The following is an 18416-nucleotide window of genomic DNA, read 5'->3' as shown; positions in this document are numbered from 1 at the left end:
ATGGGGGGTAGGACGTGTCAGGGGTAGAAGACAGAACTAAAGACTATTCTGTTGTTCTCCAAAAGTAGACATGGGAAAAAGGATACGTGGAAACAGACACACACATAGCCAGTATTGTGTGGGATCACAACCACTTTCCCTCCATGGTTGAGAGGTCATGGCTGTCAGCCCAGATGTTGAACGACACAGTTTCATTCCACCAGAGGGGATGGAAAGTATGACCCTGTTTTGACAGCCCTGAATCTTCGGGTCCACACTTATTACCACGAGGGCATGTTTAAACTGTCAATATTTCTCTAGAGAATCATACAACAGGGTGCAGAGGTGTGGACATGTTGCTGTAGTGATTAAAGATTAAACATGAACCTGGAATTCAAGTTTTGAAAGTTCTCCACATTTGAAGACACCGCACGGTCTACCCTTTTGCAGCATAGTGTATTTACCTTTTGCTATGGAATGAACTGCTTCTGGAGGCTTTGTGGAGAGATGCAGAGAAGGAACTTAAACTGGAAGTGTGCGTTAAGAAGTCAGAAGTTAGAAGACAGTCGTTTTCCTTTTTGTTTTCTTTTTCTTTGAAAGGTAGTTGAAGGTCATTATTTGCAGATCAGATACCGCTTTTGACTGATTCTTCCAAGAGTACAAAAAAGGGCTGCCAAGTCTTGTATAAGTTCATAACTAGACACCCACAGTGTAGCAGAATGTGAGGTTAGAAGTGGACAGACTCGGAGGTTCATCCTCGCTCAGTCACACTGTTTTCAAGTGGGAGGAAAAACTCTTTGCAGCCCAGCAATTTAGGAAAAGGAATTACTTCTATATATAAGTAATCGTGATAGTGTGTATTAGTGATCTACTGTAGAAGCATCAAAGAATGTTTCACAGTATATTTCAAATAGGAAAGCAGGAATCATGCAAAAACCATTGAATGTTGGTTCCAAATAAATGAAACATTCCATTCCTCCCCTTCCGTCTATATATCAATTACGACTAGAATACACGTTTGAGAGCATGAGTTAAAAGAATAGAAAGCAGAGAGCTGCAACAACACACTCTTTAATCTGGGGAATTTGAATTGCCTAAAAGATGTTAACACGGACTGTTAAACATAATTAGACTTTATACGACTCAGGCTGAGAGACGTCTGCCACTTCATGTGGAAAGAGGTCATTATCTGTCTTCCACTTCAGGGATGGAAAAAACACATTGTTTTCTCTCAATTAAGTTCCACTTTCAGGTGTGAAAAACTCTTGTGTGGAAAATCTAAATGAACGGACGTCAATTTGAATTAAAAATCTGATGTATTAGCACAGTGTGAAGTCTTCAAGGGATCCGGTTTGACGCCCCCTTCCTCATACCTCAGGTACATCCTGTATCACTGACACACACCCACACCCACACCCACACACACACACACACACACACACACACACACACAGGAAGTAAAGGCAGAACATTTTTGAGTCTGACTGGTTCAGCCGGTGTAGTCCTTGCCGTCACACCCCCGAGCAACAGAGCTAATCACACAAACAAACACACACGCACACGCAAACCTCATGGACAGCTCGGTCCTGGATAGACTACAATTGATAAGAGACATCAGGTCCAACACCACGACTGTGTCATTACACATCACCTCTGTGTGTTACACATCGACACAACAACTGCACGAAGCATTTAACACGCCAATAAGTCGTCACGCCCTGTTTTACATAGTTTGACCTTCATTTGCGTGCGTGCGTGCGTGCGCGCGCTCGGCTTGAGGGCGGGGCCTGTCCCCTGCTGTGTGACAGGTAGTCTCCACGGGACAACTGGGTGTGACAGGTGAGTCGCTGGCACCATACTGTCCGTGGGAGTGGAAGCTGGGACACCGAGAAGGCGTGTAGACGGACACACGTACACAACCAGCGCGACGTGGAGAAGACTCACTCACAGCCGACCTGCACCTGTCCTGTTGGGATTGTTTTCACTCAGGTGACCGGTCAACATGTTCAAGAAGAAGTCCAAGACCACCATAACGCAGCCGACTACAAGGTGAGTCCGGAGGGGCGATGGCGCAGGGGACCCCTCCGCGCGCACGGAACTATTTGTCCTTACGCAACGTTACCTCCATGGACAACTTACTTACCTACTTTAAATACGTCCTCTTCGGTTCTGAAGCAACAAAGTACGCAAACATAGAGTGTGTAGACATCTATGCTAGGTTGAAAAGTGTAGTAATAGTGTAGACATATTGTATACTAGATAGAACAGTATAGTGTAGACATGGTTTATACTAGGTAGAACAATATAGTGTAGACATATTGTATACTAGATAGAACAGTATAGTGTAGACATGGTTTATACTAGGTAGAACAATATAGTGTAGACATAGTGTATACTAGATAGAACAGTATAGTGTAGACATGGTTTATACTAGGTAGAACAATATAGTGTAGACATAGTGTATACTAGATAGAACAGTATAGTGTAGACATGGTTTATACTAGGTAGAACAATATAGTGTAGACATAGTGTATACTAGATAGAACAGTATAGTGTAGACATGGTTTATACTAGGTAGAACAATATAGTGTAGACATAGTGTATACTAGATAGAACAGTATAGTGTAGACATGGTTTATACTAGGTAGAACAATATAGTGTAGACAAAGTGTATACTAGATAGAACAGTGTAGTGTAGACATAGTTTATACTAGGTAGAACAATATAGTGTATACTAAGTTGATGTAGACCTAGTGTAGATATAGTGTATACTAGGTATAAATAGTGTATACTAGCTGGATATAGTGTAGATATAGTGTAGCATATACTAGGTATAAATAGTGTATACTAGCTGGATATAGTGTAGATATAGTGTAGCCTATACTAGGTAGAAACCGTGTATGCTAGCTGGATATAGTGTAGATATAGTGTATACTAGGTAGAAATGGTGTATGCTAGGTGGACATAGAGTAGGTTGTGTAGACATAGTGTACATATAATGTAGACATAGTGTAGGCCAGGTGGATCACATTTAAAGCCATGTCATATGTAAGCCCTAAGTGTGACAGGAGCCACGGGTCAGGGTGGTGCCGGCCTTCTCCACCCTATGGTGGTTGATACTCATTGAAAGTGAATTAGTGAACGCAGAGTGTGGCTCCGAGCTGCTGTCTCGATCATATCTTTACGGACAGAAACCAGGGTGTAGGTTATATTGCACCGTGTCGGCTTTAGGGGGTGTGGTTGCTCGCTAGGCTGTGCAGTAAAGTTGTAGTAACTGGTTAGTTAAGTATTCAGATGTTGTCCTCACGAAGACACTGAGCCTCTCCCACCTCATTAAATTAATTAATTAATTTATGCACCGAGCCCATTCTTTTATTTGCATGTGTGTAGCTGGTGTGGGTTTCTAGCCATCAGGCAATGAGACAAAAGGAAGAACAACATAAGTCCTAACTATTGTCCCTGCTGAACACCTTCATAACCAGGTGAGGTGCCAGCTAACAGCAGCTTCAAGTCGGGGCACGAGATCGAAACTTGGCTAGCTGGACAAAGCCTCCGAGTGTAAAATAGCAAGGTGTTTAGGTGCTAGTTTAGACCTGTTACATGGTTTCTCACAGGGGAAAGTTGGGCTCGAGAAAGTATAAGACGAGACTACGTCTGGTTACACATTTGCTCCTCTCATAAACACATGGATGGAACGTGCAGAGGCTTTGGGCCCCAATTGGTCAGGCAACGCACTCTCCAAACATTGAACGTTAGCCAGTGTGCCTCCCTGGAAAACTATTCACTGCATGTTTGTAGATGAGGAAACGTTGTAGAGCAGGTAGGATTGGAATGTGGGATGGTTCAGACTGAGCTATAGCTAAAGCAGAGCAGTGTTCTGGTTGGAGGGTTTAAGAAAACAGTTTGTAGTTACATCATATGAGGCTGTTCTCTTTGAACATCCTCAGTGGGATTCTTTAACGCTCAAAAGGCCACGGTACAGTTTTCATTTGCTGTCAGTTTACAAATGAACATATGTTCTTTGAAATGCAGAAATGTTCCCATATATGCTGTGCATAAGCCAGGCTTTTGTCACGGAGGGAGCTCTCGGACGCAGAGTAGATGTTCAGCTGAAACTTATATTTCCCAACAGAAATACACAGGGAAATCCCTGGAAACAAAAAACTCCTCCGAAGACGGATGAACGGGGAAATGCTCTGGCTAAACTAATGATACAAAATGACGGAAAGCAAACAAAATCCTCTCTTAGCGAGGAAAGGAGAAAATAACAAAGTAGAACTAAAATGCTCTAATTTAAGAGCTGAATAGTCAAAAATGCAAAAGCAAAATCTGTTTTTTCTTTTTAGTTTCCATTTACTTTCCGTTCTGCTCCAATATTATTTCATTGTAAACCCAGCAGGAGGTTTGAAATGAAAGTCAGCTACCAGTGTTCGTTCAAACAGACAATGTACGTCGTACAGATTTGGAATTCCAACAAGAATTTCTTAAAATAAAGAAAGCAATGCTTGGAGTTTATAGTTAAATGAGGTTGATGTGGTTTGGAAAAGGGAATGTGAACAGAGCTTGTTAATACTGGATAATAAATAATCCTACAACAAACCACCACACTTGTTTGTTAAAAGAGGGATACAGTGAATAAATAAAGGTGTCATTGCTCTCTGGTGGACAAACTGTGACATGGAGACCTCAGTATATATTTGTTCTATTTCTGAATTCTTATCCGTCCACATTAAAGTATTAATTAACCTAAAATAACCTATAATAAGATTGAACCTTTATGAATGTATAGCCATTATTAACAGGTAGCAACGGGTTACAAATATCTATCTTTTAGATGTTTTATAAAAGATTGTTTGAGGGTTTGCTAATACTTTAGTAACAGACTTAATATCCTGTGTAACCCCCCCCCCCCTCCCCTCTGCGTTTGTCTTACAGCGCTCCGTCCACAGAACTGAGCACTCTGATCGACAAGCTGCAGAAGAATGCTGATAAAGTGGAGAAGTACAGCTACGACATCGAGCAGAACCTCAACAAGGTACAGTCTGACAACACAGTCTGCTGATTAATACCTGATGGGAACCTCTCTCCATGCTAATACCTTCAGATGATTGGTTGAGCAAGAGAACCACACTGAAGAGAAGTTATGCACAGTTAAGGATCTTCATTGTGACACATGTATTGTATGTGTTTTATTTAACTTAATATTTGACGGATGTATCCTTTGCGGAGGGATTCAAGTCCTTCACATTTTACAGGCCGGTCCAGTTGAGTGTGATTCTCTGCAGCTCCACACACACCGGCCTCAGTCGTCAAACATTACGAACTGTTTTGTCTCAATAATATTCCTAAATTTATTAAAGAAGTCCTACAGTAATGTAATCACGAAAAATGATACATGGACTGTACTTGTATTTCTCTTTTATTCTTTGTACCACTCGTAGTTATTTAACCCTACGTGTCGTCATTCGCCAATTGACACCCTGATGAGAGGAGCTAACAGAGCTCAGGATCACAGTCCTACGTTTTCCATAATGCCTTTCATAGGCCCTTTTCATCACTATAATCTGTCCCCTTTTAGTAAGTACACATGCCTCTCACACTGAACACCTGCAGTCTGTAATGCAGTCATACTCATTTAAGTCTGATGACATCATTTGGGTTTATTTTAACCTCAGACTTAACATCATATTTTGACTTGAGAAGTATAGTCAACAAATAATAATGCTCAACCAGTCATCATAATTAAGCTTTCTTATTTTCTGCACTAGATGGAGGAGGGAGGCACGCAGCTTCAGACTAAAATGTTTCTTTACACAGTGTGTGTGTGTGTGTGTGTGTGTTGTGCTGCTGTTACTTTGACTTGAAATAGTGACCAGGAGTGTTTGTCTGACTGCACCTGGTTGACGCTCCATGTCCACTGTGTTTTTCTGCAGGATGTGAGTAAGATCAATGAGGGGAAGCAGCCTCTGTATCAGGATGACACCAACAAGAGGATCCTCAACTCTCTGGAACTGCTCACCAGCCTGGATGAGGACGCCGTCAACGCCAAGCGCCTCCAGCACCCACAGGCCGAGATGATAGAGAAGGAGTGAGTAGCTACAATGTCCACAGGAAGTCGTGTGTCTTAGTCTCCGAGAGCCTCATTTCATCAATACATTTTCAATACAGGTTGCCAATAAAGGCAACAATATATTTCATATCCCTTATTGTTAACAAAACACTTTCAGGGGAAAGAACAAAGTGGAACGGCTGAGATGATGTGTAGGAGTAGTGATGGAGTTATTTCTGTGTTAATCATAACAATGCTGTGTGTATGTGCATACAATTGAGCCATCACAGTCCTCGTTCTTCCCCCCTTAACAGCTTCTATTTGGGAATTTACATTGTTGAATGGAATTTCAAAATCACAATTATATATTGTGCTTTTTATTTTTTTTAGTTGGACTACAAGTTGAGAAATAAATGTTGTAATTATTTGTACTCATAGAAAGCGTGTGTGTGTGTGTGTGTCTACTCAGCATGAGACAGCTGCGTGAAAAAGTTGTGAAGTTGAAAGAGGACCATGACCGCATCTACCACCTGACCCGCACTGAGGGGAAGCCCAGCATCAACTGGGGCAACATGATGGACGAGAAGCTGGTAGGAAGCTGACCTGTGACCTCATACTGTGGACCTGACGTCGACCCACTCCAAGATAACAAGCTGACAAGCATTGTTCAATACTCAAACCACATTTTCGTGTACTGTACTGTACATGCCGCTGTTGATGTTCTGTGCCGCCTCTCTTCATCTATCACCCTCTCATACCTCTCATCTCTCTGCCCAGGACAACCTGAAGAACAAGGGCTTCGCCCAGGACCTGCCGTCTGTGGAGAACGAGGTGGAGGAACACAACATCTTCCACAGTGAGGTGGAGGCTCTGGCTCCTCACATCTCCACCGGCGGAGACAAGGTACGAAGAGAAAGCCAGGGGAAGCAATGTTACCTTACACATTGTCAATGCTTTTCAGTTTCACTTCACCGTCATTGTGTTTCTCTCGTTTTGCAGGAATACGTCAGTAGCCTCCAGATGAAGTATGCCAAGCTACTGGTAATTAAACACCATGCCCACATTCACCCTCTGAGCCCACGGGGCGCTGCTTTGTGTGTGTACAGATCATTGTCATCAGTGTAACAAGTGACTAGTGTATATATATATATATATATATATTTTCCCACAATGGGGCTCAGTAAAGGAATATATTAATCTATATCAATACCTAAATCCATATAGCACCAGATGTAGTTCCATAAGTCTTCTTTTTTTTAAACAAAACCGTACTTTCAAAGACTTATGAAAACAATTGACTTGCATTGTTAGATTTTCACATGAGAATATCTCTTCCTGGAGTAATCCAAGTCCTCCTGTTTGTGTATGTGCCTGTGGTTAGGCTAGTTCTAGCACTCGGCAGCGCAACCTGCTGAGCCTGCGGGACTACATGCAGCGCTGCACCAATGAGCTGTACTGGATGGACCAGCAGGCCGAGGAGAGGACCAGCTATGACTGGAGCGACACCAACCTGGACTACCCGGCCCGCCAGAGGCAGTATGAGGTAGCGAACAAGCTGCGTGCTGTGCAGCACATGAGTACCATGCATGCACGGGGGCACACCGACAAGTAAAAGAATGTGTTCCACAGTTTACTCAGCACACTTGTCTTGCCTCAACAGAACTTCATTACCAAATGTCTGGAGTCCAAGGAGGCCACAGTCACCAAGCTGAATGAGGATGGAGAGAAGCTGATTGCTTCTGACCATCCAGCGAAGAATGTTATTGAGGTACAGGCTCGTCCATCCCCGCATGAATTACCAATGCTCTTCCTGTTTTACTTGTTACTTCACAAAGACACAGTGTGAGGGACCTAGATACTTTTAGGTCCCACCAAAAATGCAAAGTGGATAAAGCCTTGGCTGCAGTGGCCCGTGGAGGATGCACATTGGAAATGCACACACAACTGAATCTGTAGTTGAGCTTCCAAGACAACCACCATCTCATGTGTTCCTACATCCACAGCAGACATTTAACATTGCTCTGAAAACCTTTCAAAAAACAAACACATTTCCGTGTTTTTTGTTGTTTTTAGGCTCATATGGAGGCGGTGCATGCTGACTGGAAGGAGTATCTGAACCTGCTGATCTGTGAGGAGAATCATCTTAAGCATATGGATGAGTACCACAAGGTTAGATACGGGGGCAGATGACCCTTTTCTCACACACACACACACACATTTAAACACGTAAAGCTTATCAGTGTGTGTGTGTGTCCAGTTCCAAAAGGAAGCGCGGGACACTCAGGACCTGCTGAAGCGGATGGACACTGAGCTCAACCAGAAGTACAACCCAGACTTCAAAGACATGTATCAGATGGAGGGCCTGATAACAGAGCTGGATGTGAGTCCTCTTTACTACTGACGCTCTCCCACTGAGTCCCTCTACAACAGCACCAACCTGTCTGTGTCTGTGCGCAGGACCAAGCCAAGGCCATGGACCACTTTGATGACCGCGTCAAGGCTCTGCAGAAACGCAGCCTGCAGGTTCTGCCTCTGCCGTCCCGGCGCGTAGCCGCTAAGAAGCTGCTGCCCGTCGAGGCGCTGTGCGAGTTTGACACAGACGAGGTACGTGGTGTGCGGCGGCTGCTCGTGGGCTGTGTTCCCATTACGTGGCATGTGATATGCATTAATAAATGTGATAAACCTCCAAAGTCTTCCTTCTTCGTTTAAAAGCCTTCTTCCATATACATAATTGCAGAATTTCATTTTAAATTGATTGAATTCAATTTAAATGGAAAATCTAATCTTTAATCTAACTTTCCAATTCAAGTCAAATTGAATGTTTCCTTTGGAGAGTAATTACTCCCCTAACGTTCTCAACAGATTGAGTGACTTTCATGGAAAAAGGGGTTGTCCCCACTGGGCTGGCGTTGGGATTGGATGTTTTTTTTAATCCAGGGTGTTTCGTGGGCAAAGTACGGCCCGTTGGGCTTTTTAATCCGGCCCGCCGAACTTGTCCAAATATTAAAATATATATATGTATGTATACTGGCAATTTTAGTAGCACTTAAATGGAAACTGAGATTAGAGTCCAAAGGTTTGCGCACCCTTGTTGTAGAGGTTACTACCCCTGCCTTTAAAATCACAACGCAAGGCCACAATCACATTCAAGAGTTGGATTGTGAGACCAGAGTTTCAAGCATAGCAGAGAAACCTCTCTCGCTGTTGACAAGATAAGTGCTTCTTCTGATTCCCTGTGTGGAAGCCGTCTCATATCCTTCATCTTCATCACCTGATGGCCTCCCTGTGCTGCAGGTACCTCGTTTCAACTGAAAACAGTGTCTTATCTTAATTTGATGCAATGTGTTACTCAGTCTAATCCCAGGATGTTCTCTGCTGTAAGAGTGCCTGACTCAGCACTTTGTCTTTCTTCAGATTTTTCTAAGTACTAGGCCTGTGACTTGTTGGTTTTATAGTAATGTATTCCAATCCCTTCAGAATGGAGCTCAGGCTGACGCTCTGAGTATCTCATGTGAAACACCCCAGAATGAGAACACAGGAGCTCTTCAGCTTATGTGCAGTGAAGCTCTTCGTGTGCATGTCTTTGTTTGACCTCACTGACTTTAGGTTCTCATCTTTGTCCTTCGTGTGCAGGACCAAATGCATGAGGTTAGCCCGCCAGGAGAGAAACATCTATATCTCAGAAACCAGCAACCCCTTTGAATCCGTGAACGGCACTGAATGTCCTGGTGTACGACACAAATCCCTTTCAACAGCTTTAAAAGCTTTTGTCTGTTTGGAGAAGCACGTTGTCTGAATAGATTTTGAAGAGACGGAGTTCATGGAGAGTCTTATTCTTAAAATCTCCATAACAGATGACTGCAGGTTGTCGTAGCATTACTGCCCTCTGGCTGTATAGAGCTGGAAATAACTAAAAGCCAGGTCAAGTAAGCAGTATACTATACAGTATATATCATTTCTTAAACTATGATTTAATTCATTTACCCAACATATTCATGTGCTTGGTGATGTCAAAATATCCTTCCTTTAGTCTTTCCATCCATTATGTTGCTGTTGCCAGGCGGGCTGGTGGGGCAGCAGGCAGGTCAGATGTCCAGAGGCCTGATATGAACCCCTCCATCGTGTTCTGGGTCTAACCCGGGTTCTCTTTCTGTTGAAGCTCCTCAGTCCATTTGTACCAGCTCGTACGTCACTCGCTCTATTTTAACCTCACTCAAAAAACAAGACCCCTATGTCCTCTGGTGCTCGGGGCAGTGAGCACGCGCCGAACCCGGGGGGGCACAATCCTGGACAGTTCATTTCACAATCCACTTTAAATTATTTACAACTGAATTTGTAAAAAGGAGCTCTCAGATTTGTTTTAGCACAAACCTATATTTCATTTTGCCAGATGTAATCTGACAAACCGTGTAATGCCAGCAAGAGATGTAAAGCTTCTTTTGATCCATTCTGTTTTCTCTGTAAAAGCCAATGAGTGGTCAGTGGTCTCTTTGTGGTCTCGGCTGTTTGGTGGTCTCTAATGTGACCGTTTGAGTATTTGCGGTGCAGTCCTGGATAACACGCTGTAATTGTTGGATGTGCACAGGGTCAGATCTTGCGTGGGGAGAGGTACACTCTACTCCGGAACAATGGCACCAAGTGGGACGTGAAGGACGCAGCTGGTCGTCAATTCACTGCCCCGGCCGTCTGCTTCATGATCCCCCCCACTGACCCCGAGGCACTGGCAGTCTCTGACAAGTGAGTGTGTGTGTGTGAACAATTCCCAGGACAACGTTCAAACTGGTTACATTTCTATTGCAGTACAGCTTTAACAGCTGGTTTGTGTTCCGTGTGCTTGCAGCCTGGCAAACCAGCAGAAAGCTGTCAAGCAGAAGATCGCGAGCAGCAGTGCAACTCTGCAGAAACGCTTGGGTGAGCTGAAGAAGGAGAGCGGGACCGGCACGGCGACAGGTACACAACACACATCCCATTCTGCTGAGCAGCAGCTTCACAGACATATTTGTTACTCTAACTTATAAAACATGCTGTGGCCTCAGAAAGCTGTGTTTGTAATGGGTCCAGCTACACAAATAGGGATTTGACACGTTGCATAGAGATTAGTGAACATGGTCATCCTGGGACAGCACCTGTGTTCACTGCGATCCTTTCAGTAGTTATAAGGTTTTGTTGTATGAGGATTGTGTTGACATAAGATTATTATAATGTGAGCCATTATTCCTCAGTTACAACACATTTTGTTTGCGTAGGTTAAAGCCATCTCTTTACTTTGGTAGTGTGAACTGATGAGATCTCTAAAACCCCTTTACAGATGATCAGACAGGTTGGATACAAACCCTCAACTGTATTAAATATGGTCATAGTCTCCATGTCTCAGATCACGGCACTCTGTAAAGACAGAGATTGAAGATGAATCGCTGTGCAGAGCTGTCACTCTGTGCCACCGGAGGAAACAGATGAAGCCAGAGGAGCTTATCGTGTTGTGTTTGTGTTCTCAGACAAACAGGAGCAGCAGTGCCGTCAGCTGATGGCCGGTCTGGACAAGGTGGTCAGTGACCTGGACAAACAGGAGAAGGGCATTCATGCTCGAGTGCGCCCGCCTCTAGAGCAGACCCGCCCCCTGCAGGACAGCGCCGACCGCCTGCAGGATATGAGGGTAATGACTTCCACGCCGCCCTGTTGACTGTTTCACACAACGCCTGCATCTCTCTCATTGGCTCAAAAAGCTTCCATGCCATTTACAACTCACCAACTCCCACCTGTCCCTCCAGGACATTGCAGCTGCTGTCAAAAAGATTGAACCTGAGAAGTCCTCCAAAGTGCAGGAAGCACAGAGCTTCTTGGTCTCAAATCCAACGTGTGCCAGCGCTCCTCAACTGCACAGCAAGGTGGACGAAGCCACCAAGAAGTACACCAAGATCGAAGAGCTTCTCCAGTGCTCCCAGGAGAAGTATGTGTCTCAGTATCTCCTCTGGTAGTCGAGAGCAGTAGTCATTTAATCAGAAGCTTTTTGTTGTATTTATTGTTCTATTCATGCATATCTACTCACACAATAACTACACTTTCCTTTTAGACTGAAGAACTCCAACCAGCTGGAGACTTCCCTTCAGAATGGAAAGACTCTACTTTCCAGCCTTGAGAACAGGCTGGCCAGGGAGGAGGTGGCTCCGTCGGACATCACCTCACTGGACAAAACACAGCGGGAACTTGCAGTAAGATCTCTTTCATTCTTTGGCCCACATTACAGCGGCTCAGCTGAGAAGCACACACTGAGGCAATGATCCATCATTGGGAAACCTGATCAATCCTGTTCATACAATTGCAAGAAACATTTTTAAATAATCTATAAGTTTTGCGCTAATAAGCCTGCATAAAGCTGTGCTTCAATCAATAGCCACTCATTTTTGACATATTGAAACGTTGGGTAAGGCAGCAGGTGTGGGCCAACAAGAGCCCCCCCCTTACAGTCCATACAGGGCCAGCTTTGGCTCCATGCTAGAGCAGCGTAATCCTTTAATCAGAGGACTGGCGGGTCGATCCCCGGCTACGCTAATGTTCATATCATTGTGTCCCTGGCCAAGACCCAGAGTTGCTCACGTAACTGTGACATAAAGTGTGTTTCGGTATGAGGCGAGTTAAATATTTACCAAAAGCTAGAAGGTTATTTGTAAAAAGAAATACAGCCCCAACACACGTGTAGGAGCCATTTGTGATGTTTGTGCACAACACCGTACTGGGAGCCAATCTCAGGTCTACATAAGGGGGCACAGGTGCAATTGACACGGGGTAATGGTGCATGGGTGACGGGGAAAGCGCTCCCAAGATGCGCAGCGAAATCACAAACTAAATATAGATGCAGTTGTGGGTTGTAAAGTATAAAACTAATAAACAGGAACTTCACCCAAAGAAAACAAAAAGACTTGGAATCTCTGTGTGAGCGAGTGAGGAACAGGATCTTCTCCCGCTGCCTGCCGAGTGGCTAATGAAAATCTGTCACTACAACACTGTCATCATGGGCTTGCCTGTATAATGTATTATGTTACATTATCACTGTGTATATCTAATGAGGACGCCTTGCTACTATGGTAGGATATTGCATCCGACCTGAGGTCCAAGAGGTCAGTCATCGCTGACACGGAGCAGAACCTGCGTTCGGCCAAAAGCAGCTGTGACAACATGGCCTCCAAATTCCAAGAGCACTGCCCCGACATCGAGAGGCAAGAGGCTGACGTCCAGAAACTCAACAAGCGCTACAACAACCTCAACCAGCAGACCGACACCAGGTTAGAGGGTTGAGAAGGAGTCAATAATAACTTGTTGGGGGAAATATTGAGAAAAACATCTCAAAACACAGGCCATATAGACCTGTGTACTGATCTCTTTTGCTGTGTGCCGCAGGTCTCAAAGCTTGCAGAGAGCCAAGATGTCGTACAACAATTACCGCAATGATTATGACAACCTGAACAGCTGGTTGTCTCGTGTCCCAAACTACGAGCCCCATGAAACTGATGACACAAGACAAGTGGACACCAAGCTGAAGAATCAGAGGGTGAGAGTCATACACGCATATTTCCTGGTGTAGATAAATATTCAGTTAGCGGTGTTTGTATCAAAACTCTTGAAACAACTTCTCTGTTTTCTTCTTTTCAGAACTTGCTATCTGATATTGCAAGAAAAGAGTCTGACTTGAACAACGTCTCCAAAAATGCCCAGCTTTACCAACAAGCTGTCAAAGTAAGATATCCGTTGATTTTAACCACAATGTCACTACATTTTTAATTGGCTTGAATTCAATAAGATGATGGGTTGATGGCTTTGTTGGTTCCTTTTTGTAGGACTACGAGAATGAAACTGAGAAGTTCCGATCCATCCTTGACCTTGAGGATGGACTTGTACCTCAGACATACAAGAGGAACAGACTGGAGTCCCCTGCACAGATAGTGAAGGCAGAGGTGAGACACACCAGCTAAGCTCTCGTGACATGCCTCTGTCAATATATTCAGAATTCAGACACGACTGTAGGGAAATAAGAAATGACTTTAACGTACACAGTAAATACATACAAGCTGTTGCTGTCCTCTCCATCCCTGCTTTCCATAACCTTTCCCTGGTTCAAGCATGTGCATGTGCCTAAGGGAAGTAAAACACAGCTCTTCCTCAGCATAGATTACCTATTGAATTCACCCACCCCCATATACCGTGGCCCTTTTGGTCAATGTAGTACAGCACATCTATAATGTTGGGGAGCTTGTGGTAAACATGTTAAAAAATAACTCTGCATTTGAAGCATGGATATCTCTACAATTAGTCCCTCGTCTGAATCATACCACCACGATCCCACGTTTCTCTTTTTATTGATACAGGTCCACCTGTTAACCACACACTCAAATGTTAAAACATCAAGCCAAAACCAAGATAACTCCAGTGACATCACCGTGACATCATCAGGATGTTAGCGGGTTTTCTTACTTTTTTTATAATTTTAAACATTTGAAGTGGCAGTTCTCCCAAAAAGGTTGTGAAGTAACCTCGGGGTTTACTCTGTGTGTTCTCCATGTAACGTCGATGATGTTTACAGGAATCTGCTATTGAGGCTAAGTTCACCGAGGTGAATGCTGTGAACAAGCAGCGGCTTCTGAATCTGGAGTTTGCCCAAAGTCTTCTCAACCAGGTGAAATATTCTCACACAAAAGAAATCATGTGATGATGATAATGATGATTAGAATGGTAATAATTGTAAAAATATTGCTGATGATTTGCCATTAACAGCAACCTGAGGTCCCTATGATCCAGTCTACAAATGTAAGGTCAGTCAATGCTGCTGCCCCAGGAGAAGAACCCTGGAGGATCAAAAAGCAACTGGAGGATGAGATCCAGAGGAGGGAGCAGCTAGAGAGAGAAATTGAGACTATCCAGTCTGACATCTATGTCCTTGAAGGACAGAAGCCTCAGGACACAATCGTAAAGAAGGAGCTCATCAAAAAGGTTGCTGATCCCCAGCTGGATGAGGAAGTCCATAAGGTCCAGCAGAAACTGTCAGAAGAGCGCCGCATTACCCATGTCCTGGAGAACGACCTTGAGGTACTAAAGTTTAAGTTGCGTGGCCTGGAGACAGAGGTCAAAGAAGGGGCACAGCAATACACTGTCAAGGAGGTCCTGCGTATTGAAAGAGATCGTGATCAGGAGGAGGAAATGCGCAAGCTTCGGGAAGAGCTTGATGAGCTAAGAAGGCAGAAGTTGATGAAAGACAATGAGCTGATTCTGATTCAAAAGCAGGTGACAGTCCTGGCTCAAGAGAAGAACAAGGAACAGGAGGTGATCACTGAGGAGGAGGTAATCAAAGTCCAGAATGATCCCAAACTTGAAACCGAGTACCGGATGCTCCTTGACCGACGTCAGAAGGAAACAGATGGCAGGAAGCAGCTAGAGGATGAACTACACTTTCTTCAAGAGAAGCTCCGAAGGATGGAGAAGGAGAAATCAATGGCTGAGGAGAAGATTTCCATCAAAGAGGTTCTGAAAGTAGAGAAAGATGTTAACTTTGAAAGGGAGGTAGAAAACCTCAGAAGACAGTATGAAGACGAGAAGGCCAAACGAAGATCATCGCAGCGAGAAAAGGCTGACCTCCAGAGGAAAATTTCCAGCCTTGAGGAGGAAAAGTCAAAGGTTGTTATTCAGGAGAAGGTGCGGGAGATCGTCCGCCCTGACCCCAAAGCTGAGAATGAGGTGGCCAATCTCCGGCTTGAACTTGTAGAGCATCAGCGGCGTTGTAGGGATGCAGAGCTCCAGCTTAGATCACTGCAGGATGAGCACACCATGCTGAGGAACAGAGGACCCCAAGTGGAGGTCAAAGAGATCATCAAAGAAGTCATCAAATACAAGACCGATCCACAAACGGAAAGAGAACTGGAGCGACTTCGCAATGATATCGTAGATAAAACGCACCAGACTGAGAAATCTGAGATGGAAATCCGCCAACTTCGGGATGAAATTCAAAGATGGAAGGAAACCAAACCCCAAGTGCAGACTAAAGAGGTGGTCAATGAAGTGCTGCAGTACAGAGAAGACCCCAGAACCAAGGAGGAAATTGAGACTCTCAAAAGGAAACTGGCTGATGAACAACAGAAACGGCTGGACCTTGAGAGTGAACGCTCGGGCCAAGAAGAGAAGATCAGACTGAGAAAAATTGATCTGTCCCAGATCCGCGAGAAGATTGTTCAGCAAGAAGTGGTCAAGATGGAACAAGACCCTCTCCTCAGATCAGAGTGCAACAGCTTCTCACAAAACATCAGCAACGAGCAGAAACAGAAGGAAATTCTGAAATCAGAGCTCTACCAACTGCAGAGACAGAAGGCTGATCTTGATCTGCAACTAGAAGAACTGGAGCGTGAGCGCAGGGCGAGGCGCGATGCAGAACTGGAGATCCAAAGGCTCCGAGTCAAACTTAATGACCTGGAGATCCGCGACAAAGAGAACCGGGAGAAGGTGACTGTCAAACAGAAGGTAGTCCTGCAACAAGATCCCCAACAGGAAAAGGAACACTCCATGCTCAGACTACAGCTTGATGAAGAGAGGCACAAACGCACCATGCTCGAGAAAGAGTTGAATATCCTCATCCAGCAGCAACTCACCCTGGAGAAGATGGACGTGAAGGAAAGAGTTGTCCGCACTGAGAAAGTCCAAGTTGAAAAGGACCCAGAGGCCGAGCATGAGATTGAGAACTTAAAGAGGACTCTGGAAGAGGAGAAGAGGAGAAGGACAGAACTCGACCAGGAGTTGGCAAACCTCACCTCCAGGTTCTCTGACATGGAGTTCTCCAACACCAAATCTTCTAAAGAACTGGACTACATCCGTGATGAAAGTGGCCGTTTGCAGCAAGAAAACCAAAGGCTGCAGAACGAGATACGCAAGCTTCGGGCTGAGATTGAGATCACCAGCAAAGAGACTCGGCTTATCACTGAGTCTGCACCAAGAGAGGAAGGAAAGAACCTGGAATTAAGGCTTGATTCACTACAGAGAGAACTGTCAGAGCTCAAGGGCATAACCAGCCAGAAGGATGAGGAGATCGAGAATCTTCAAAAGAATCTGGCGACGGTGAGAATGAAGAAGGAACAGAGGGAGAGCCATCTGCGTAGGTCTATCGTGGTTATTGACCCAGATTCAGGCAAGGAGATGAGACCAGAGGAAGCGTACAAGCTTGGGCTGATTGACTGGAAGATGTTCGTCAACCTGCAGAGCCAGGAGTGTGACTGGGAGGAGATTACAGTCAAGGGCCCCAAAGGAGAATCCTCAGTTCTTCATGACAGGAAATCTGGGAAAAAGTTCTCCATCGATGATGCGTTACGCTTCGGGCACATCACCGATCGCCAGCTTAAGCAATACATAAACAAAGAAATCTCCATCCAGGAGTTTGGTGTCATGGTGTCAGGCAACAAGTGAGAGCAAACATGTTAAGGGAGAGGATTTTCTATTTGTTTAATCTCTGTTGTTTTACTGTACTTCCACTCTGACTTTATTATTATGGTGACTTAGCATTGATGTACCAATAGTTAATAAATGTGCATGTATGCATGCATTTGCTTATGCATAGTGGCATAGATGGATGGATTGTATGTAATGGTATTACAGCTAAATATGTAACATGTTATGTGGTGGTAGGTTTGCTCGGACAAGCTTTGATTTCTAACAATGGGTATGAGGGCTGAGGACATCTTGTTTTAGCATGTTTTTTTCATAATGCCATTGAAATTGAAATGGGAACTAAAAGTTTCATTCATTTGAGTGGTTTTCCCAAATTCAACAAGAAATGATGTGTGCTCTGTAATCTTCAATAAAAGTCTAATCAAAAGTATTTTTTGTGTATTTTGATTCTGTATGCTATATCTGATGATGGAGATCCATTAAAGAACATTCAACATAGAAAATCTCAATGATGATGATCTTGGAAAAATTGTTACTCAACACAGGTGTAAAATCTTGAACAGGACATTTATTAAATAATACTTTAATTTAATTTTTAATTAACGTTATAACGTTAACTCCCTCCCTTCCCCATACAGCCCCTGACCCAGGTGTGCTTAAAAGTGTCAAGCCTGGCAGGTTGCAATGGGAGCAGTGGAGGTAAAGCTTTCACTTCAGAGAGTGCAATATCATCAATAATATTTTCTACTTTGGAATTGAAGTTGTCTACAAGCTCTGAGTGAGATGTAGGCGTGTGTGGAGAAAAACACTGTATAAATAGTTCACCGGTCCATGCACCATAAACTGCTGTGGTGTCACAATTTGTACTTAATAATACAAAATATAATAATGAGAGACAGCTGTACAGCACTTTTTAAAATAAAGTTCTAAGAAAAGTATTTTGTCCACGTTGTGTAATGAATGCCAGTTT

The 18416-nt window shown here is 44.0% G+C and overlaps 1 protein-coding gene across 1 annotated transcript; it reads left to right on the top strand.

Moving 5' to 3' along the window:
• Nucleotides 1-1517: 1517 nt before the first annotated feature.
• Nucleotides 1518-17876, top strand: ppl (periplakin). Its single transcript, XM_040190713.2, has 22 exons — nucleotides 1518-2028; nucleotides 4915-5014; nucleotides 5913-6067; nucleotides 6498-6618; nucleotides 6806-6931; nucleotides 7028-7069; nucleotides 7410-7571; nucleotides 7689-7796; nucleotides 8102-8197; nucleotides 8286-8408; nucleotides 8486-8632; nucleotides 10614-10765; nucleotides 10869-10978; nucleotides 11524-11681; nucleotides 11797-11975; nucleotides 12099-12237; nucleotides 13115-13308; nucleotides 13424-13574; nucleotides 13676-13759; nucleotides 13861-13977; nucleotides 14604-14696; nucleotides 14795-17876. Exons 1-22 carry the CDS (start codon nucleotides 1982-1984, stop codon nucleotides 17462-17464), a joined length of 5274 nt encoding a protein of 1757 aa, XP_040046647.2. The 5' UTR covers nucleotides 1518-1981; the 3' UTR covers nucleotides 17465-17876.
• The last annotated feature ends 540 nt before the right edge of the window (nucleotides 17877-18416 follow it).

This window comes from Gasterosteus aculeatus, chromosome 11 (assembly GCF_964276395.1).
Source record: "Gasterosteus aculeatus chromosome 11, fGasAcu3.hap1.1, whole genome shotgun sequence".
Taxonomy (NCBI): Eukaryota; Metazoa; Chordata; class Actinopteri; order Perciformes; family Gasterosteidae; genus Gasterosteus; species Gasterosteus aculeatus.
The sequence above is the reverse complement of the archived record's forward strand: the minus strand, read 5'-3'. Positions and strand labels throughout refer to the sequence as shown.